Source organism: Bombus impatiens, unplaced genomic scaffold, assembly GCF_000188095.3.
Source record: "Bombus impatiens unplaced genomic scaffold, BIMP_2.2 scf_0548, whole genome shotgun sequence".
NCBI lineage: Eukaryota > Metazoa > Arthropoda > Insecta > Hymenoptera > Apidae > Bombus > Bombus impatiens.
The window spans coordinates 1,368,893-1,391,621 of NT_176967.1; the positions used below are offsets into that span (position 1 = coordinate 1,368,893).

A 22,729-nucleotide genomic window follows, 5' to 3' on the forward strand; every position below is an offset into this window, starting at 1 on the left:
TTTATGCTTAATCGGAAAGACATAAATAAATCATGAAAAAATTAGTCAAGTATGGCTTTAGAGGGACAGAGAGAGAAGTAGAGAGGAATACGTTTGTGTTTAATTCTAAGCGATTTATAAATTTGTATATTATGTACATTTATAGATATAAAATGGATGTATTTTAGTAACAATGTGTAAATTGTTATACACATATAAGTGCACTTATGTTGTGTGTATATATATATATGTATTTTATGTGCAATCGCCTTATAGATATTACTACAACAGTATATTTTTCCTTATGCAGTACTATAAATAGGAGCGAAAAACGATACATATACCAAAGATTAAGCGTCTGAAATGTATCTTTTATTTCTTATTCTTCTTTAATACGAGGAATCTTGTATTGAACAGAAGAATATCGGCTCCGATGTTCTTTAGTTTCGTTTGTACACAAAATTTTGAATCTTATATAACGATGTAATTAAATATATAAAATTTTGGAACGAAAAAGATTGAAAATGGCTGTGAAACATAATATTTGTACATTATCATTGCCTACGTTAACGGATACAGCGTCCATTAAGAAAGAGAAAGTTCGGAAAAATGTGAGATTTATGTACAAAACATCTAGTTTCTTGTCTTTTAAATATATTTTAAACAGCTAAATGGAATAAATCGATAATAATTACATATTTTCAGCATATTTCGAACAAAAGGTGTAAATCTTATTATTACGTTTGCCTGGGTGCTCTGATGCATACAATAGATAAGCAAATTAAAGACAAATATACTGAAAATAATTATCTATATTTAATTGGATCAAGATACATAAAAAATCTTTATAAATGGCTACAACATTGCAAATACAATAAAGTACTTGTAAATGACTTTCTAAAGTCGCTTATTACATCAGTAGCTTTATTTGCAATAGGAGTAAAACTGACTAACGAATTAGTTGCATGGAGGATATTTTAATCTATAGTAAAGGAGTTTTAAAAAAACGTCAGCAAAGTTACCGTATCTCTATACATTTTAAACATTAAGCTTATATTTGTACAATATAACATTTAAAATATGTGTATACGAATTAATTTTATTCCTATATTCCAGTCAATAAATAAGCCTTTCAGCAACCAAATTGATCAACTCCACAATTTGTTAATTTCATTACCTAAATAGATGATCAATTACGTATATAAGTACATGATAATTCAATTTACAAGAAACAATTGTCTTATTTCCATAAGTTCACTTATCGGAAGAATATGACAGTATATGATGGTAAATTCTAATATCAATTTAAAGAGCAATATTTGTAATATCATGAGTATTTTTCTGATGTATACAGAGTTTATCAATGTAGTCTCTGAACGGGTCCTATAATCTAACGCTATAAGAATTACATTACTTTATCATATCGAACAAAAATATCAAATAATTTTAACATACATGAGAAGTTCTATATAAATAATTTAAATCGCTTATTAATAAATTATAGTACTAAAAGTATATTTTAATTTATAAACTCTTCAGCCATATTTAGTTTTCTTGCTTATGTTACTATTTATTATTTCTATTATCTTTCGCTTCAGAATTTTTATTACCTTCGTCATCTTCATCAGAACTATCTAATTCATCTGAATCAATATCAAGATCTAGTAAAATTTTCTTTTTATTTGGTTTTAGTTCTGTGTCACATTTTCTTTTTATTCCAGAAGTAGCAACTTTGAAACCTTCTTCAACTGCATCTCCAACTCTTTCTGTAAGAACCGATCTTTCGCGTTCGTAAGTTTGATCTTTAAATTCGTGTCTAGGTTCAGTGCAAAGTCTTTCTAATTTTTTCTTTTTACGTTCTGCTGCTTCTTCTTCTCGTTTTCCTTGCTTCTCGATCCAAGCTTTTAGTCTTTTTTCTTCGTTGATATCACGAAGTCTGCGTCCACTTAAATCTCTACAAGCTTCACGATTTGTAGTTTTTTCGATTTGCGCTCCAATTGCTCGTAGCATGGAACCAAATCCCCCTTTACCGCCAAACAATCGCGGTATAATAGAAATATAACCATCATAGCAAGTGACATTTTCATCCACGAGTCTCCCATTGTATATGAAGTAAAAGTTTTCCTGCAATAAGTTTTAGTAATTATTATTAAAATTCCTTTTCGACGTTAAACAAATTATTTTAAGGTTAGGACAGTTAATTATACTACACGTATACATACTGCTAATCCTTCGATTTGTTCTTGTAGTTCATAAATCTTCAAGGGAGTATCAGTAGTAAGAATCTGTTTTATTCCAGAAGCGGTACTTAACTGAATATTTAACATATTTATTTTGTAACGCAACTTAAAATTGCTTACTGTTCTACTAAAACACTTACAGTAGCTTTGCGTCAACTGAGTAATTTTTCATGAAAAATAGCGTACGTCGGTACCTATAACCATGAATTAGTAAGTAGTAATATAGGTAATATAGCTAACGTTCCAGATATTTCAAACGTAGCGCCTCCTGGTATCAAGATAACGAAACATTTAACAAAATTGAAGCATTATATTATATGTGTATGTATTGGTTACAAATTATAGCAATCATTATCGTATGTACGTATTTAAATTACAAGTTCTTGAAAATCTACCAAACATTGGATAGAATTAGTAGATATTTTTATGATGGATAATATATTCTTAAAGCTTTATACAATGCATAGGAACATTATTGTTACATAACTTTCCTTGTTAGAAAATTCATAAAATTAAAAAATAAATTAAACAAACTAATTTTAATCTCCTTGTGAAATGGGTGAACCGCGATCTCGTTTGGAACCTTTGCCTTTTCCTTTTGATTTTGTTTCTCGTTTTCTACTTATTGAAGATGTAGATGTGGTAGATGTAGAATCCGCTGGACTCGAGTGACTTGATCCCTCACGATCCCAACGTGCTAATGCTTCTCTTAAATTTTGTCCATCTCCTTCTTCATAGGTGTCTACATCTACATGAAGATTATCTTGGCTAGGTTGTATATTGTTTCCAGATTCCAAATTTGCTCTCATTTCTTTCCTTTGATCTTCTGTATGTTGTGGACACCGCATAGATCTTGTACATAACTTTTTTGTATGCTCTGATATTACTCCACAGATTTGTGTTAATAAAATCCTTTTATCTTCCAAGGACATATTTTCGTAATTTGATGGAGAATTCTCATTACTGCTATGAATATGTTCACTTACAGTTTCCCCATTCCTTTGATTACTTTTTTGTTGTTTTGTTCTTTTTATACCATTGCGATCTTTCCTGCGTTTACGCTTATCATTATTTAAGCTCCAATCGACATCATCGTCATCGTCGCTTATAACACCACTGAAGTTACTGAGATCTTTCGAATTATTTGCTATGCGTCTTGATGCAATTCTTGAACTATTTCGTCCCATGCCCATACATTTCTCTAAATGAGTTGCAAAACGACAAGCTGCGACTCCTCTATCACAATTTGGGCAATTGCATTCTTGGGATTTCTTGACAGGATGTTGTCCAAAAACATCCAATCCTGGAGAATCTTTAAGACATTTTACAATTAGATAAATTATATAAAAACAATAATCATTGTAAAAATAGCTGCTTTAACATACTTTAATGTACTTAAAAGTATTTGTCAAATATAAACATTTTGGTAGTAAATAAACATAACCTGATTACTGAAGTCTAGTTATTGATATCCTTAATAATATTTCTTTACCATTTACTCACCTACAATAGCATAAGATTCATCATCAGGTATGCCTTCTTCTACATCAGAACTACCAGTTTTTGTAGTTCGATGTACATCGAAAACAAATCCCATTAAAACCTCATCCAGGAGGTCGTCAAAAATTTCTTTAGTCGCACCTTCCACATTCTCGCTTTTACTCATAAATTCCAGAAACCGTCTGTTTAATTCTTGAATTCTCTCTTCAGTCACGGACATTTTAAGTGCCGAGTAATCATACAATACAATCTCGTTCTGTTTACAGTGCTATGGTAACAGCTCCGCTTCGTAACATGTGTATGTATTTCTTACTTTCGCTTAAGATGCGCTAATCGAATTGAAACGCTTCGTTAAATATAATACTTGATTTATTGTTATTAATGTGCGCATTTTTTCAACGAAAAAATTATTTCTTGACAAGTAAACGGTTTATAAAAACTTAGTGCAATACCTGAATTGCGACTGACATGACATATAAGTATATATATATATATAGTATAGTAGTCTATAAATGCGAAACGAAAGCCTATGGAGTTATTCCTTATCTGTATTATCGACGGATGGTTCGATCAAAACTTCACTCTAGATTTTTGTTAAAAATGTACGTATGTAATTATAATTAGTGATATTAAGGTTGAGAAAACAATTTGTGGTAATACTACAACTCATTTGTTACTTTTTTATTGTACTCAATATTATCGACTCACTATCTAATCGTAAACATGGATGAACTTCGAGGTAAAACAATCTCTTGTTTCTTATTTCAAGAGCATTATATGTATATTTAGTTTCTTATTCATTTATCCTAATAATAAAATTAATAATTTGTATATTTTCTAATTACTTTTTATTTAAGAATATTAGAGGACGATATAGGAAAAGAGAAATATACGTATACGTATGTATATGATAATGTGTAATTCAATAGTTGTAATAATAGAAATAAGGTTCTATCCTTAGTCAATAGGAATAGTATTTTGTTGCAAATTTATATGTTCAATAATCTGTTGTAATAATAACATAATAATTAGGTATATGTATAAGTAAGAATGTTAAAAATTTTCATAGTAACATACGTATGTATGTCAACTATTATTTAGGAGAATAAATGTATTTTTAATAGCTTGCGTTTGGTTATTGTGAATTCCGATGACGCGAACAGATTTCGTCCTATTTCTATAAGATATGCCGTACAGCCGTCTGCTTGGCAGATTATAAAAATAACTATTTCCGCCATTACCATTTCTTTCTAAAACAGGTATACAGGATTTTTCTTTGTTTTTCTTCACTTCTTTAGTAAATATTCACAAATCACCTCCAATTTCAGTAATTTTTGATATATTGTCAGTCTTCATCTTGAGTAGCGTCGTAAAGAACTTAGTTGGGGTTTTTACACAAGTTTACACAAAAGTATGTAATATTCTGGACTCTATTTGCGAACTGCATTTAAGAGAGTGTGAATAACCGAGATTTTGTTAAGGTAACCCGGATCTAATCCAAACTCATTTCTCATTAATTTTATTAGGTTTTGGTTCGATAAGATTAGATTTTTCTCGGGATGTAGATGAGGGGGTATGCACGCTTTTACTTATCAATACAGGTAGTATCAATAAGTAAAACGATTACTAGTTACACCTTTTGTGTAAACTTTCTTCTGGCAATAAATTTTTAATAAACGACGATCTCCAACCAAAATTTTCACGACACTATTCAGAGTGATGACTCTGTAACATAATAAATAATGTTAGCTTCCCATTTCACTAAACCTACCCAATGAAAGAACTAGCTATATTTTTAGAGAACTTCGTAGACGAGGGTATTTTCGAATCTTTATTCAAAAGCGTAGATACCACCCAAACAGATTACAAACAGAGACAAGTTGCTCTTTGTAATAAAGGATTAGGATTTGATCCAACTGCAGAACCTAGCGCAAAACATTGGCTAATTGCCAATAATATCTGACATAATATAACGCATAATCGCAGATACGACGTATTGTTAAGTAAATAAACATAAAATTCAAAGTAATTTTTATGTAATTCATATTGCGAGTCATTCAAAGACAGATAAAAGAAAGTAGTGCGTAGATTTACGCAGATAAACGAGAGTCTATTCGTTTGCTAAAAAAGATTGACATTCACTTTTCATTAAAGCGTATTATTTAATTTATTGACATTGAAATTTTTAGCAGGTTTAAATGTCAATAAATCAGAAATCTGTCAAAGGTAACACGAAGAGGGGAATGAGAGAGAGAGAGAGAGAGAGAGAGAGAAGAAAAGAAGGAATCATGGAAAAGAACATTAAAAGAGGGTTGTCAGCTGCAACCTTAACACAATTCTATTTTTTTCGATGCATTAGGCCGTGTGCCGAAAATGACGCAATCAAAGTGGTGACCGCGAGAGGAGGCGACGTACGTATACGTATACGTAAAATTCGCTCCCTCTCGTGCGTGTACCGAAAGAAAGAGAAAGATGGATCGAAGTGGGGTGGAACGATCATAGTAGAAGCTGAAGAAGAGTCTCGGCGAACGGATAGAATCGTACGTACCTTCATCGTGGCTGCAGTGGTGGATCTTTCACTCTGGTGCGCACGTTAACAGATTACGACAGATAGCAACCGTACGTGCAGCAATTCGTTTGTCGACAAGAGTTCAACGAAAGGTACACGTAGCACCGACGAACGAGCGAATTTTTAACCGAAAAGAAAAACGAACTGAAAGGAAAAATGGTGTACGAGAGCGACTTCTATACAACCCGACGACCCTACTCACGGCCTCTCGTTTCGTCCTACAGCATCACGGTCAGTATATATGGGATTGTTGAAAGAGCGGGATGAAGTATGTCTTAATAATGTTTTGCTGGATGGCACTAACGTCGAATAAGAGCGTCGAGTGTAACTCGGAAACACTTTAACCGAACCACCCTTGTTCGGATTTTTTTCGATCCGGAGTCAACGTTTTGTTTCTCGGAAAATTTCTGTCAAATTTTCGAAGATATTTGTATGCGCGACAGTTTCACCATTGCTAATATATTATATTTGCAAAATCGATAAAATTGCGAAACATTGGCTCTTTAACGATCGAAAGATCGACACTCCTTGATTACCCGTTCGTTTGCGAAATCGATCAACGACAGGCACGATATCAACCACGATACAAATACGATCTAAACGAATCGTTATTGCTGTCGGCGGATCGAGTTCGATGCATTTCGAAGTCTCTACTTCCACACTGTATTCCGATAAATATTGTTATTCGTTGTTACCACTTTTGTCATTGTTATTACTGTTATTGTTTAACAGTTTTTTGAACCTCGAAACATGCACTCGGTGTCTCCTAGAAATCAGATAAATATTTAATACGAGTCAATTACACGATTACTGTTAGTAGAACCTACACACTTGAATTAATATGCAAACTTGACAAGTATATCAGTTAAAAAGAGTTAAACGTATAACTGCACGGTAATAACATCCAGTTTACGGAATTATTTTTACCTGCACCAAATAAGCTCTGACACGAGTTACCCGTCGACTTAAACGGACGGAAAAAAATTACTTGTTGAATGATTTGTTTTCAAGACACCCTCGTTGTGCCCGTTTTGAATCTGTTTTGTATGTATATGTTACGCCCTATAGTAACCAGGGTTTCATCGGCTATGTATCAATTGTACTTATTGTTTCATGTGCCTGTTTGTGTCAATTCTTCAAATATTAAACGATGAGAGATATTTTCGATTCGAAATAAGATTTATCTGCAGAGGAGACAAATAATAAAATTCGCAAGAGTCTTTGTGCACTTTTACTCGAGACTGACGATTATTTCATTACAACGGTTATTTTTATTCTGAAATAAAAAAATTGAAAACTGATATAATCGAAGTGATTTGCGAGTAGGGAAATTAGAGAAAAGCCTATTCATAGCGGTGCAGCCATTTTCCGGGACTTCGTCGCGTTAAACTTAGATGCCGCACGACCCGGCAAATTTTGGATCCGTGAACACGAAAACGTATATGGGCTGACAAATCTATCATACGACAAAAATCAACTGAACAGAGTATATATAAAAATGCAAATGAACGAATTGTACAAATGTAACTGAGTTACAAGTTTGGGCAGAATCAGTAACAGAAGGAATCATTTATCGAGAAATATTAGTGAAATGTTGTTGTAACAACGTGTTATAGTCGTAGTGACTTCTTCGACAGTTTAGATTATTGGTCTGTTCCATTGTTGATCATGCATCCATCAATGGTACCGTTAAAAGCTGACCTAAATACTTAACTCCTCGGTAATTCTAATTATGTTCGAGAGATCTTCACCGAGGCCTCTAACTCGAGCATCTCGAACGATTTCAATGACAAAGAGGTTGACGAAACAACACGCCAACGAGGAAACATCTTTCGATGGTTGAAGATGTTATTAAAACATTTTCCGTCTTTCTCCGTTTCAGTAGAGGGGATTTGTGAGCATCGGTGTTGCGTTACTCTGCCCTAATTTAGACTCCCGACGAACCAACGACGTTGACTCCCACCACAAAAGTTAAAATTCGTCACGGAAATTCATACATGATTTCTAGTGACCATACTTGCTTCTCAGATTTTGTGTCGCAGCAGTTCATGTTTCTCATTGTTTCGTGACTATTGCTCAAACTGCTCGCAATTAGAATCGGTAATATAACTTGATATCTATTTTTATCGAACGTCGTTCCAGCCCAACGAAATGGACAGAGAAAAAGAGAATCCTCTTCTTCTTGCGTTGTACTTAGATCTTAAAATAACGATTCCTCCGCATATAGGAAGAGGGGTAATTAGACAGACCGTGTCTTTTGTGACACTTTCGTGATGACTAAGAGAGAGAAAGAGAGAATAAAAATAATTTTTATGGAAAGTTGCACAAGCGATCGCACGAAAATATATAAAGTGAAAGAAAATCCTGCAACACGAATGAATGTATTTGTAGAGATGATATAAGGAGGGGTTGTGCCGTAAAAAATCTCGATCGACATCAACGATTCGGAATGTGCGGAGGCGAATATGGGGGCGCGAGATGTTGCGTTCCTTGTATACCATTCACGATGCTTTGATCTATTTTTACACAAGGATAAGAAACATATACTGTGGCAGAAAATAATATCGCGTCAAGAATCATCGCGGGGAAGAGAAAGAAGATAATATTTATACTCTCTTTATACTCCAGAGTAACTGTCATGACACACGCACGATTTTCAGACGGGAATGTCATGACTTTTACTAGTATAATATCAACGATCGATACACATAGCATAGCGATAATACGGAAGAATGGTGTGGAAGTGAAGATATCGAAAGGAACAAAGTTTTTGATCGACGCTCGACGACGAAAGGGAAAACGATGTCGAATAAGAAAAGGAAGCAATTGAATGGGGCAGAAGTTAAACGCATCTCGAACCTGATGAAATTTACAGAAGCAGGACTACTTTCCGTGGGAAAAAGTGCCGTTTGTTCCACGACCATCCCTGGTACCAGAACCATTCACCGTTTGGGGACGCAAGAAACAAGATCCAAAAAAAGAATTTTATCAATACGTTACCCTGAAGGACAAGGAGGGTGTCGTGCGTGGTAAAAATCCCGCGAGAGAAGACCATACTCGACAGTTGGTGGATGGTGGCGCAGTGTCAAAGGTCAGCCTGGACGCCGCGACTGAACTGGCAACTAAGGGTCACGTTTTCGAGAAAGGAGTGCTTTCTAGACAACCAGCTACTAAAAGACACATCGTTCCTCCCGCTAGTGGTCGTACTAAGATACTGATGGCACTCCAAACGCCTTCTTGGTACCGATTTTAACAACACCGTTGCGAGTAAATGACGTTTGATTGGAAACAAATGATATTTTTTTCATTTTGTAAAAAGATAATCTAAGAATTCGACACGACTGACAGATATTTTAATATGCTGCTTCGTAGAACTTGGAATTAATTCAGTGATGAATATTAGGACGATTAATTTTGGTCGGTTTAGACATTTTTTTACCAGTCTTTACTCTTCTTTCTTTGAATTTTATCTTGGCATTTCCTTAGAGCGACATTCTCACGAAGATTAGAGTTTTACAATCGACGATATACTCGTAATAGCTCAAATCTTTCCCTTTTGTACAAATTTTACACGAACCTGATACTTTCGTGTTATTTCCTCTTTTAGCCCATATAAATATACATATACACAGACAAACATCTTGTATTCCATAACTATGAATGACTATGGAAATTATGGATTGCTGCTTTATACATATACTACCGTTGCTTTACTTTTCGTTTTCTTGTTCGTTTACTTTGTATGCACATCGAACAAATAAAGTGTTTCGATTTCGAAAAGCGTGTTTACTGGATTCATTACTACTCAAGATATGTTTATCTAAACGCGTTAGGTCGAAGACCTTGAGTCGAACAATACCCTGTTCTATAATATACAATAATAATCGTATCTCAGTGATATTGTTTGTGGAAAGAAGGAGGAAACTGATTAAGAATACATTTCTGCTATAGTACTATCGACGTCTGGGTCATGAACTTATTTCATATCGGTATTACAGATAGTTGGAAGATTAAACTTCCTATTAAGCTTAAATATCGATGCAGGTGAGCAAAGTTGACAGAGAATATGACCAAAAGTTTTAGGTCGAAAGCTAAAGTTGAAACGAGACACCGAGATGCACTCGTGCATATGAGCGAAGAATACGAACATAACGTAGACACTATTACATTACGTTATCCATGTGTTTCTTGGCAAAGGCTAATTCAGTTGCTCAACGTTGCACTCTAGAGTGTCCTGAATATCTCGGCAAGGAGACATTATTAATGCATACGTGTACCGCTCTACGTTTATAATTGGCCCGCACGTTGTGTGTCTACAGATAGATCGATATATGTATTATCACAAAATATCTTTAACATAGTTATATCGTAGATTCAAACAATATAACCCAAATCTTAACGTTCTCAATCTCCAAAAAGTCCACCCACCGCTTCGTCTGAATTCTTAAAAGTAACATTGGCAATGATCAACGATTAATGGATCGTGTCTCGTTTTAAGCGTTTTAATCGATATTTCGATGATAACGATTCAACTACACGAGGCAAGATGAATCGGACGAAGTACCGGTTGTATTTTTTATTCCATTAATACTATAACGTGATACGCGATACGTCCTTTTCTCCAGTACATGTTATTCCAAAACGGAGAACAGAGCCAGCCAAAATTCAGTTTCAAACGGGTAAAACACAAGAATGACAGAACGATTGCGCAAAACGTTTGATTCAAAATTCGATCAAAATTAAGAAATCAATTACCCGCAACAAATCAAACTGCAAATAGTTAAGATGCAATGGAATCCGCTCGCGAAGCTTATAATTTTTTAACTTGGGAACTTCCATGATCGCTCCAAAAAAAAAGAAAAAAATCGAGACACGCGATAAACACAGTATATAGAGAGAAAAGTGCGATATGTGATCAAGATGTTTTAGTAAAAAAATGAAAAAGTTCTGTTCTCCGGAAATGCCTGTTCTCCACATTGTTGACCTTGTGTAACCCGAATCTGTAGACGCCTCGGCATTATGTGGTCCGTGACTATCCGGAAACCGGGGTGAGGGCTGCTCAAGAGCAGTACAGCTATGCCTACACCAACACCAGCTCATCGAGTTCCTCCTCCTCTACGGATCCGTACTCGTACAGCCGCCGTCCGCAGAGGACTAGCTACACCGAAGAGAACGTCGTCAAGAGGGAGAGCGGACCGTACGGATCGTATTCGACCGAGAGGTCATCTAGGACATCGAGTGGTGGCGGTCCTGGAAGCTATCATTCCTCTTACGAGTCCCACACTTCCGGTCGTTTACCTGGCGGTACCACTTACCGCCATTTCTCCTACCGCGTCTAAATTCCCGACCGGATGGCCTTCGATATTTTCATTTCACCGATTTTGATCAAAGAATGATTTAACATTGAATTTCAATTACATCTTCAACACCTAAGTTATATAGATACGAACATTGATTTTGGTGAAACGAAAGAACCGTCGACTTACGTTTTTAATTACTTACTCGAATCTATTCGAAGCTTCATCAAAGCGAATCAATTCGGACGAAGTATATAATTCGATAGGAAGACGGGGTTCAGGTATTTTCTTTTATTTGCATCGTTTAAATATCGCCGCTATACGGTATTTGAAGCAACACGTACTACTTATATTATATTACTGTGAAAACGAATTTTGTAGCTGTACTTAGATATTCCGTAGACGCGATAATTATAGAACACCGTTAAATACATTGCACTAATAGTTAAACGACACACTGAATATTGTAACGATGGTTATGTGAATCTTTGTTTCGATTTAAATAATAAATTCAAAAGTACCGCTTTACTTATTTCGTGCAATATTTGATCGACTTTGTTCGATGGATCCAACGTGTAGGATTTGTTTCGTAGTTATCGATTCTTTCTACTTATCGATTGTACGTATGGGAGTGTTTTTTTTTTTTGCTTTCGCATAGCAAATCAACAGTTTTATATCCGTGCAAGCATAATTTCGTTTCTTCTAGCGTGTGCAATGATAGTGTGAATTAATGAAAGAGAACGCATTAGTATCTTTGCGATCAAAATAAAATTATAAAGATAACTCGTCAGTATATCAACTATATTCGAATATAATGCGAACGTTCACTTTTGTGTATCAAACTGCTAACTGTGACTAACACCTAAACCCATCTCAATAGACACACAACGCGACAATCGGCCAAATTACTTGTTACAAATGATCGAAAATTCATTACAACTGTCGTAGCATTACTTTTTTCCGTCAAAGGTACACTTTTCCTTGCTTTTCCTTCTTCCCGTTACGTATCGCTTTCTATCGAGAGAATACATGATCGATTCGACCGATGATCACTATTTGATAATACGCACGTGTGTAAACAAGGAAATAAAGGAATAAATAAAGAGAAACATAAAAGAGAGTGCCGAAAGGGATACTATATTGCAAACGTTACTAACTGGCTGTTGTTCTTCTTTCTATTTATTCTGCTTCCTACGTGACTCCTCGTCCCCTGCCGCTGCTGGATTGCGCCCGATATCGTCGAAAATCGATTAAATGAAACACAAAACATTCATCTTTATAAATACAACCGAAACGGAACAGCAGGACCGGCCGATTACCTTACCGATCTCCACGATTCTTCAGGTAAGTAGCATGGAATTGACGCTAATGGACAAGAAACTAGCTCGCTTGCGAAAATGTTCACGGAAAGTGTTGAATTGCAAATGCGAAATGCGGCAAGTGCGATTTCTTCTTATTTTGTTAAACGACGCTTTTCTGCTTATTTCATCCGCACTATTAAACCATCGTTCGATCGTCACGTCGATCGCTAGAATTTGGCCGAACTGGCTCCTCTTCGATTAACCAAACTCATCATCTATCGCTATTCATTTTCGTAAATCAAGGAAAATATAGAAACGTGCACGCGTTCATCGATTCTTCTTACAATTAGCACGATCGCACACAGGTAAATGCTTTACTATCTCTAGTTATCATGGAAACAGCTGGAACATCGCTGCACGTAGCGATCACGGTAATCGTGATTATGTATCTAATCGATCGCCTATTGCGCTCTGCTGCTAATCGCTCGAACGAATTTATGGAAACGAATGAGGAACAGAAAAGAGAAAGGGAGAAAGGGAGAGAGAAAGAGGGCGAGAATGAGAAAGATCGTACGCTTAAATGGAGCTAGTGCGAGCTTAAGAAGAGTACGCTTGTGAGAAGCTAATTGTCGCTGATGCCGCTGGGAACGTAACAATTAGTCGACGTATTAGTAAAGCAGAGTTCGTGCCTCTAGTTGAGAAGCATTCCTCGCATGCCATACGTGGCTCATAAACGGCTCGTGACTGTAATCCACCTGCCGTACCATACCGTGTACCATGGCGGCAGTCTGATACCGATAAGAGTTCATGCGCGCGTACGTCCCAGCGTCCTTGCAGCTGAGATCAACAGGATACGCAACCTGACAAGACCGTCGACCGAATCCTACACGGAAAAGTACCTTCGATCCAAGGATCACATCGTAAGTCTGCCACGTTTCTCGTGATATCTGTTCAGTGCAAAACAGCGTCATCATTCGTGGCCATTAGCATGAGCGTCATCCAGTCATCATCCATGTCATCGATCGTATTACACCGATCATTGTCGTCGTCGTGTCTCTTCACGATTTCAACTCGTCTTCGACACGCAACATCTGGCATCCTCGTTCGGCGGAATCGCGTCGTCTTTTTAATGGACATCTCGAGAAATGTAGAGCTTTTACACTTCTATGATCGATACTTGACGAGTCGCACTTGACTCTGCGAGCATTGTTAATTCTTCGAACAGCCTGTACGAATTTCGTGTTGGGAGGACTACGCTCGGAGCATGCTTAACACCTGAAATTCATAGCTTCTCGTATCGTATCTTTGTCGCGTCTCTTCATTCCAGAATATAGAATTTAATCCAATAGAGTCGGTCAACTGGATTAACCGAATAACGAACAAATCGTAGTAGATATATATATATATAATTCCTCTCGTAAGAGAGTGGTCCTTCGTTCGACGTATATTTTACGTGTGTCTCTTCGCAGTACTTCGACGACGAGGCGAGGGAAATACGTGCGAGAGTGGATTCTCTTCTTCGACGAGTTCACGTCTTCATTCCACGAGCCGTAGCAAGGTATTTAAGCAGCGATTGTTATGCGGTTAGAACGAAAATGAAAGCAATTCTAGAGTACGATTCCAAGCACTTGTTAGACGATCGAATCGCGTAGCGATTATATCATTTGACGAAATATATCATTTGACGGCACGATAATACGAACCGTTTAATTTTTAGCGACTTCGCGGAAGAGATAATACCAGAACGTATGGGCAGCGGGGATTACGTCCGTCGACTAATCTCTGGAAAACACAACGCGAAGAAAGACACGATAGAGCCGATTTCCTGGTATGATGTGCCCGATCGAGGTAACTTCGGTAATCTGGCTTGCGTTAAATATGTCGCCGGCAAGCCACAATCGGTCAGGAAACCCTACTTCAAGGTTGCTGATTTACGTCCTTCGGACGTCAAAAACGATGTCAATTTTCTGAGTTACTACAGCAAGAACCGCGAGGCGGCGGCTAACGCCTGTGAGTAATTTCGATATACAGACGCGACGCCACGATTATTTATACTTAATGCAACGACGGTTACGAACACCATAACTGACAATCGGACACGGACGACACGTATGACGATTCGAGAAAAGAAAAACTCTCGAGTGCACTAGCTTTCCTTTGCGATCGACGTCTACACGAAGCAGACGGTACAAATCAACCAATAATTTACTGAATTCGAACACGAAACATGTAGAAACAATAGGAATACGTAGTAGTACGTTATAGCGGGAAAGTTTAATGCGCGAATGACGCTAATCATCTCTCTCGAAATATAACGTGCAATTATAAATGCAAAGCGATTTCTTACTATCCGATGTGGATAAAGAAGAAAAAGAATTAGAATGTCATTTGGCATTAATCTCGCTCGCGCTCTGTTATCACATATATCTTAAAGAAAATTTTGGAAAATAAAAGCGGCCATGTGACGCCGTTGTGTGTACGTTTTTTTTTGGTTTTTTCTCTCCCGCTCGGTTTTCTACTTTTTCTTCTCTTTTTTGGATGGATTGCCATTGATCCGCTCTATCTGACAATTTTTGCTGTGCTGTGTTATTCTTATATTTTAGCGTATTTTTCCTCGTTCGTTACGTAGTTTCCTCTTTATCTTTTTTTTCCTCGTATTTTGTTCGTGGCTGTACATTTCTGTTATATTATATATATATATATGTATATTGTGTCTAATGAAACATGTATGTAGCGACGAAGGTGTGAGACAGAACATTGTTTTTTTTCCTCGTCTATGCTGCATCGAACGGTTCCGTACGTTTTTCTTTTCTTACTTTGTTCATCTTCATCGTCACCGCGCACATTAACGGAATAAACGGCAATCACGACGATACGCGGCTTGAAACTGGAAACCGAAAAGAAAGCAAGATTTTGCACGAAGACAAACTTCAGTATCAGGCAGAATCGGATGACTGGGACACGTACACGCGGGTAAAAATGGCAGAGAAGAACCAGTTCGGCTTTTTTCAACGTTTCAGGCAAAGGATGGAGGGATCGAGTTCCAGAGCTATACGAAGATCCAACAAAAAACAAAAAGAAGGAGGAGGAAGTGAAAGAAAACGAGACACCCGCAGAGGAGTGACTACGCTCGCGTTAAATATCGTTTCACTTTTTAAATCTACGAAACTACCGCCTTTTAATTTGGGAACGCACGTTCCCGCTTCTATACAAAGATGACTCGCGCAACATGTTCTTTATTCTAAGATCGATCGCGTGTGAAAATCTTTACCGAAAGTATTTCTGCCTGAGGTAAAAACCCGAGACTGATAGTCGAGTATTTCATTAAAAGTTAGACACGTCTATGTCGATTTAATTCGATTTCTATGAATGATAGTAATTTCGTAATAGCAGTTACGAGTAATCGTTTGTATCGTTCTGTTTGAGCAAAATTTCCTTTCTTTGAGAAATTTCTACGCACGATTCGAGTAATCTGTAATTATATTGGATGTTAATACGATGTTCATTATTTCGTTCCTCGTTGAATCTGTTCGACCTTGCCAGAAAATGTCCAAATAAATTAAGCATAACCGATGATTAAAACAGCACCGTGAATTGTTCCCCTTGCACAAAAATCGGGAAATTAGAAGAAGTGGCTTAGCAGTGAATGCATTGCTTCGAGGTAAGATTCCTTACGTGCTTTACCTACATTTCTAATAATTAGGCCGGCTGACATTTTGTTTCTGAAGTGAAGTTGAGTGGTTTTCGGTTGTTGAAAAGAAACATTAATTTTAATAGTAACAGTAACGACACTGTAACGACAAGAGCGATATCACAGTATCGTACAATCTTGCATCAAAAGGGACGAAAGAGTCTCGCACGAGTTCATTTCGTGCTACGAGCGCTATCTAAATATAATCCTAATGAAAATGTAATTTGTAACACAAACGAACGTGAAATTCCCATCGGAGAAGCAAATGCTACTCAAGTTGAAACATGTTAAGTATAAATCGTGTGTTTTTATTCATTGACCATCGTATTACGATCATCGTTACCACGTATGTATAATCGGAGACAAACGCAAAACCGAGATAAAACGAGGACAACAATCCGATTCATCGTTTCTGCAAATCGTATTACGTCGTAATATTTCGTCGTAAGAGGAAATATCATAAATCGCAGAAATAATTTCATCGCCGATATTCTCGAATTCAAAGATTTTTAATATTCTAATTCATTGGTCGCACACCATCGTATGTGTAAATATTAATTTGCTTTATCTTTGTAAAGCATCCTATCCGTGTCGATAGGATATGGTGAATTAACAAATACGTTTTGTATCGTAACACACTTCCCAAATATTGCCCTGGCTAACGTTTTAATCGCAGCTTTACTCCGCGTTTTCACTCGTGTTTATTTCAGATACAGAAATATAGCCTCGCAGGAATCTTGATCGTTAACTGAATATTTACGTTTCGTATTATTCTATAGCGCCAGATGTGCCGATGACGGAAAGAGAATTACGGAAGGGTCAGTAATATTTCTCACTAACTTTCGTCGATAAATGCAACCTGTACATGTTATTTCGTTGTCCTTGTTCACGTAGTTTGACAAATTTTAGCGCGAGCGTTGCAACCTGATTTGGATGAATCAACGCTGAGGAAAGGTACGATTCTTCTTGAAATTCCAAGTGTTCATGTTCCATAAAAACATGACATCGTGATCGTTCCATGTGTCTTGTAGAAATTAAAACAGATAAAGAAACGGAATCAAAGCCAGAAAAGAAACGTGGATTTAAGCGAGGAAAAGCGGAAACGAAGGGAACGGAGGACGAAGCAACTAAAGCTTCGACATTGCAATCTGTAAAGGAGCCAGAACCGGTAAACGAAACTCGATCTAAACCGGAAACTATAAAAGAGGCTGAATTTGCATCAGAAATTGCGAAACAACCCGAACCCTTGCAAGAATCCGAACTCAGCAAACAACCTGAACCTGTAAAAGCACCTAAATCCGCGAAAAAAGTCAAACCTATGAAAGAGCCGGAACCTGTGAAAGAAGCGAAACCTTCGAAGGAACCTGAACCTGCGAAGGAACCTGAACCTGCGAAAGAACTGGAACTTGCGAAGCAACCCGAACCTGCGAAGGATCCGGAACCTACGAAGGAACTGGAACCTGCCAAGGAACCGGAGCCTTTGAAGGAACCAGAGCCTGTGACGGAAACGGTGTCTGTGGAGGAGCCGGAACCTGCGAAGGAAGCGGAACTTGCGAAAGAAGTACAACTCGCGGAGCAAACAGAACACGTGAAGCAATCAGAACCGGAATTGGAAGCTATAAAAGAGCCCGTGAAAGAATCCGAATCTGTGAAGGAACCTGAGCCACTTGGAGAACCTGCGAAATCGTTAGAACCGGAATTAAACTCGGAAAATCCAGCGGAATCTATACAAGCGGTTACGGAAGCCTTGCAAGAGTCAGAATCAGAAGCAGTTCAAGGGCCGCAACCGATATCCGAGCTAGAAACCAATCAAGAATCTACGCCGAAAGCAAGTTCAGAACCTCAAACTACAGAAGGTGTAAGTGAGTCGGACGAAACAGACGAAAAGAAGGCGACAAATAAAGTTGGTATGTTGATCCGAAAAAGAAGTTGCCTAAGAATTGATAAAAAAAATTGTAGGTAGACATACCGAGTCAGCTGGCGAGTATAAAATGTAACCAGATGATTATGATTATTATTATAGTGTACAATTATTCCCAAATCTATTTTATGTTGCATGATATTCGTTTTGTATCGTATATAATTCCTTTGTTCGGTCTTTGAAAACGTACCGTAATGTATTGTGCGCGAGACGTTGCACAAATAGAAGTTGGTCGATTTAAAATTAGGATTTTTAAGCAAGGAAAATTTTGATCGGCCAGTTAATGAGAAGATTTTCATTTCAGTGAAACACGACAAGGAAGAGGCGGTTAAAAGAATAGAGAAATACCTTGTTAAAGCTGTTGAGGAGGCAAGGTGCGTAGTTTTTAGTAAAATTGGCACGTATCGGTAGTTACGATATTATGTAAGAAGCGGGACTGTTGGCGAAACGATTAACATCATAACATTGAACTCGGCCAGGTAACCTGCTAATCGATTTGCAATCGACATACTAGCCAAAATTTCAACCTCTGTCGAACTGAAATCGTAATTGAGCTGGTATCTAATAATGACGCTATAATCGAGTACTGAAAATATTTCATGCGATCCTTCCATGATTTGTTATAGGACTGAGGAAGAAAAGAAACAGGCTGCCGAGGAAGAAATAGTAAAACTCGAAGCGGATGAGATGAAAGCATGGGAAGCATTGCAGGTAGCGCAGGAACGTTTGGCGCATCTTGACGAAATTGTCGAACAAGAAAAAGCCGAAGCCGAAAGAAAAGCCGAGGAGGCGAAAATCGAGGCTAATCGATTGGAAACAGAAAGAATACTCGAGGAAGAAAGGTATAGTTTATGCATTAGAAGAAGATATGTGTTTTTAAATTGTGAATCACGTACGATGTAATTGATGCATAATTTTGTATATTAGGAAAATAGCAGAAGCTAGAACAACAGCTCTGTTGAAGGAACAGGAGCGAATGATCATAGAGGAAGAACTCGAGAAGGCTCGTGACCAAGAGGAAACAGAGATAAGGTTAGCGAATGTTACGTTCGACGATCCAGATGAAGTGAAAGACATCGAGCATTTTCACGACGATGTGATAACCAGCGATATCACTGATCAAGAAAGGGAAGAAAGGCTCTGTGATCCAGTTACAGATGACGATACGAGGGTAAATACCAATTTTCAATAACTAACAACGTCTCGACAACTCACGAGTAACGATTAACCCGCAACTACTCGCAGCTTCCTCGCAACTGCAACTAGTGGCGACTCAGTCGTAACTACAACTACTGACTACTGATTACTGACTACTGATTAGTGATTACTGATTACTGACTACTGACCACTCTCTCCATTAAGAGATTATGTTCTTTTTATACCAGACTTTTTGGTATTACTACAACGTAACAGCTTTACAGCTGTTGATCCAAGATGGTCAAGTACATCTTTTTTAATTTCCCAATGTCCTAAAGGTCTACGGGATTATGACCTATCGAAATTATCCTTTCCTCCCGGTCTGTCAGCACTTTTACTACTTTCTGCCTGTTTCGACGGTTTTTCCTCGATACTGCATATAATATTAATATTATATCTTATTTTTGCTATTTTCTACGAAGGTCGAAGATGATGTGCAAGAAGAAGAACGTTTTGAGATGACACAAGATCCTTTCATCGAAGAACCAGAAGGAGCGGAAAGCAAACCTGTAACCGGCGGGAATGCCGTCGAAGAATCGCCAAACATCGAAGAAGTAACGTCTGGTGGAGAAGAGAGTTTCGAATGGGCTGAAGAAGATGCTTAAAAACTTCTCAGTAATTACGTCTCTTCCTTACAAACATTAGGTACATGCTATCATTGTCGCGTTCCGAGTATTACCATTGCATCTCATTAAATCGCGTATAAGAATAGGATGAACATTTGTCAATTTCGGGTATCGTCAAACGTCGTTCAATTTAAACCGTTTTAAGTCTTTTTTTCTCCTTTATCAGCTTCAAACTATCTGCATCTATTGTTAATGCGCACGTATGGTTCATTGCTGTCGAGACAGAACCACCGAATCGAGAATGAATATCGATTTTTGTTGGTTTGTCTATAGCAACGACTTCATGGTTAAATATCGTATGAAAATGATCCTCTCAATGAACTTTACATTACTATATTTATTTAACATTACGTCCATCATCAAACGATTTTATATTATATTCTTACACGTAAATCTAATTGTATAGATCACAAATACAGATATGCAAATAGAGCGGCAGAGATACGAGAAAGAAAAAGGAAAAGCAAAGGAACGAGGAAACGAAAAAGAAAAGGAGAAAGGAAATGATTATTTATTTCCCAGGCGAAGAAATTGCTTAGTGAATGTTCCAATTATATAGAGTATAGAGACTATTGTATAATATCGTCGTATTTATTTCCTGTAATTTATCTTCCTGTATACGCTTATTCTAACGTTTCACTTAATCGATATCAGAGAATGCTTTCCTAGGTCTTACGTAACGTATAAATAATGTATACTACAATTGCGAATGAAAACCAGTATGTAAGAAATTATTAATTTCATATCGGTTATGCTGGAAATGGAAAGTCGACAGAATTTTATAACTATGCAAAATTAAATAATTAAATAATTATGCAAAATATTACCGCAGCCTTTTTAGCGTGTTTTTTTTACGAAGAAAACCAGAAATACGTGGCGAACAACATATATATATATCTATCAATTGTCATGATGTTCCTACACTTTATTCGCACAGTGCTTTTCGTATTTCTAGCACGCTCTGTATATTCACATAATATTTATTTCGATTATACCTCTATAACAATAAAAATTAACAAATGAGTATTCGAGAAGGATATATTATTATTGCCTTCACATTTCCCTTTATTCACATCTGTCCATTTCTAGGTACATCTACATCTATAAGACTGTGGAAATTTCAAAACCGATTTTTTTTTTGTAATTTCAAGTCCTACGTCGAATATGAACACCGGCAAAGTTATTTTTACGGTAAATCCTGATTGTGTAAAATAGAGAAAATGAAAACATGGTAGAACGAAACGATTCGTTAAACCGTTTTATAGCTATTGAAGTTTATCTCGGAATAGAATAGAGAGGAACCAGTGGATAAATGTATAATAGAAATATATTTAAGTATAGGTACAAGTATGCTAGTCCTGGTCCGCACCCTTGCAGCGTTACTTTATAATAGAGCTCCGAACCTTTTCTTTTCTAACTCCAAGTCCTGTACCAAATGCAAACGTTTATAATACTTTGTGCCTTCCTATCTCTATCTTCCTATCCTAAACTTCATCTTCAATATTATTATTCTTTTAATCGATGTTAAAAAAATAAATGCCACAATTATAAGGTCGCTTTCATAGGAAGAGCAATCGCGTATATCTCGACTTTCGTTAATATTACATAATATCGTTTCTAGTACAAAGACTGGGCAAATCTATGTTAAAAAACACATACATACATACATAAATTTTACTAGTACATTGTGAGCATCGATAGCGGATCATAATTTCTTCAGAATTAACGCTAGCCAAAGGGCGGAACACAAGATACGATCATCGAACGTTATCATATTTATACGCTACTCTAGAATCACGTGAAACGTCGAACATCAAGGAAAAATGGTATTTAATTAAAAGAAAAAATGTTCATAACGTTCTAACTAAGATATAAATGACGAATGACGTTGAATCAAATGCCATACGATTAATTGTATCGATTGATTGATTTTCAAAACGAAAAACCGTAAGCGACAAGGCAAAATCGTTTGTACAAGGCAGGAGGGTCGTAATCAGGAAACCGATGATCGTCCTAAACGTCCGTCGACGGTACGTTGGCCTACCGGTACTATCATAATTTTCAGAAATGAGCGCTGAGATTAGAGAGAATTGACGTCATCGTCGCGACAATAAAAAGAGGGATTCGCGTTCGTTCGTCCGTCCATTCGCAGAGAACGATGTGTATACATATCACTGAATCGTCGTCGGCAATGAATCGTCGAGAAAGCAGGATGCAACGTAAGCACAAATATGCATGTATGGATATACATATATATGTATGTATATACATAAATTTGGAGTTACACATTGAAAACGTTGCGGTTGAACGCATTATTTTTCAATTAAGGGACGTCAATGGCAAACGTCAAGATCTTTTAATAAATTTTCTCGGAATATTGGATATCTTGATTTTCCCTTACTCGTTCA

At 36.9% G+C, this 22,729-nt stretch overlaps 4 protein-coding genes across 9 annotated transcripts; 2 read left to right on the forward strand and 2 right to left on the reverse strand.

Moving 5' to 3' along the window:
• The first annotated feature begins 14 nt into the window (after positions 1–14).
• On the forward strand, positions 15–1,017 carry LOC112213247. Its single transcript, XM_024369292.2, has 2 exons — positions 15–590; positions 685–1,017. Exons 1-2 carry the CDS (start codon positions 504–506, stop codon positions 958–960), a joined length of 363 nt encoding a protein of 120 aa, XP_024225060.1. The 5' UTR covers positions 15–503; the 3' UTR covers positions 961–1,017.
• On the reverse strand, positions 774–2,432 carry LOC105681060 (replication stress response regulator SDE2). The gene is made up of 2 exons (XM_012388290.3): positions 2,202–2,432; positions 774–2,103 (listed from the first exon to the last, which is right to left on the reverse strand). The coding sequence occupies exons 1-2, from the start codon at positions 2,304–2,306 to the stop codon at positions 1,546–1,548; spliced, it is 663 nt and encodes a 220-aa protein (XP_012243713.1). The 5' UTR covers positions 2,307–2,432; the 3' UTR covers positions 774–1,545.
• Positions 2,433–2,566: 134 nt separating this feature from the next.
• On the reverse strand, positions 2,567–4,407 carry LOC100745627 (ataxin-7-like protein 3). The gene is made up of 2 exons (XM_003491302.4): positions 3,723–4,407; positions 2,567–3,531 (listed from the first exon to the last, which is right to left on the reverse strand). The coding sequence occupies exons 1-2, from the start codon at positions 3,937–3,939 to the stop codon at positions 2,759–2,761; spliced, it is 990 nt and encodes a 329-aa protein (XP_003491350.1). The 5' UTR covers positions 3,940–4,407; the 3' UTR covers positions 2,567–2,758.
• Positions 4,408–6,210: 1,803 nt separating this feature from the next.
• LOC100745869 (titin) lies at positions 6,211–21,347 on the forward strand. Of its 6 annotated transcripts, XM_033322035.1 has the most exons (13): positions 6,217–6,519; positions 12,888–12,929; positions 13,582–13,806; positions 14,356–14,444; positions 14,604–14,896; positions 17,357–17,395; positions 17,487–17,531; positions 17,609–18,484; positions 18,803–18,872; positions 19,125–19,340; positions 19,426–19,669; positions 20,118–20,340; positions 20,728–21,347. In XM_033322035.1, the coding sequence occupies exons 1-12, from the start codon at positions 6,445–6,447 to the stop codon at positions 20,298–20,300; spliced, it is 2,397 nt and encodes a 798-aa protein (XP_033177926.1). In that variant the 5' UTR covers positions 6,217–6,444; the 3' UTR covers positions 20,301–20,340; positions 20,728–21,347. The 6 variants fall into 6 exon arrangements, with proteins under 6 accessions (XP_012243702.1, XP_033177926.1, XP_033177925.1 ...); XM_033322034.1 differs by having other exon boundaries at positions 20,118–21,347; XM_012388276.3 differs by having other exon boundaries at positions 12,891–12,929; positions 20,118–21,347.
• The last annotated feature ends 1,382 nt before the right edge of the window (positions 21,348–22,729 follow it).

Bases quoted from the DNA above. Each gene is read 5' to 3' on its own strand.
- LOC112213247 (XM_024369292.2), top strand. From the start codon at position 504: ATGGCTGTGAAACATAATATTTGTACATTATCATTGCCTACGTTAACG. The intron at 591-684 runs GTGAGATTTATG...ACATATTTTCAG, and splicing joins AAGAGAAAGTTCGGAAAAAT to CATATTTCGAACAAAAGGTG.
- LOC105681060 (XM_012388290.3), bottom strand. From the start codon at position 2,306: ATGTTAAATATTCAGTTAAGTACCGCTTCTGGAATAAAACAGATTCTT. The intron at 2,104-2,201 runs GTATGTATACGT...AACTTATTGCAG, and splicing joins AACAAATCGAAGGATTAGCA to GAAAACTTTTACTTCATATA.
- LOC100745627 (XM_003491302.4), bottom strand. From the start codon at position 3,939: ATGTCCGTGACTGAAGAGAGAATTCAAGAATTAAACAGACGGTTTCTG. The intron at 3,532-3,722 runs GTGAGTAAATGG...AATGTCTTAAAG, and splicing joins TGAATCTTATGCTATTGTAG to ATTCTCCAGGATTGGATGTT.
- LOC100745869 (XM_033322034.1), top strand. From the start codon at position 6,445: ATGGTGTACGAGAGCGACTTCTATACAACCCGACGACCCTACTCACGG. The intron at 13,807-14,355 runs GTAAGTCTGCCA...GTCTCTTCGCAG, and splicing joins TTCGATCCAAGGATCACATC to TACTTCGACGACGAGGCGAG. The intron at 18,485-18,802 runs GTATGTTGATCC...TTTTCATTTCAG, and splicing joins GAAGGCGACAAATAAAGTTG to TGAAACACGACAAGGAAGAG.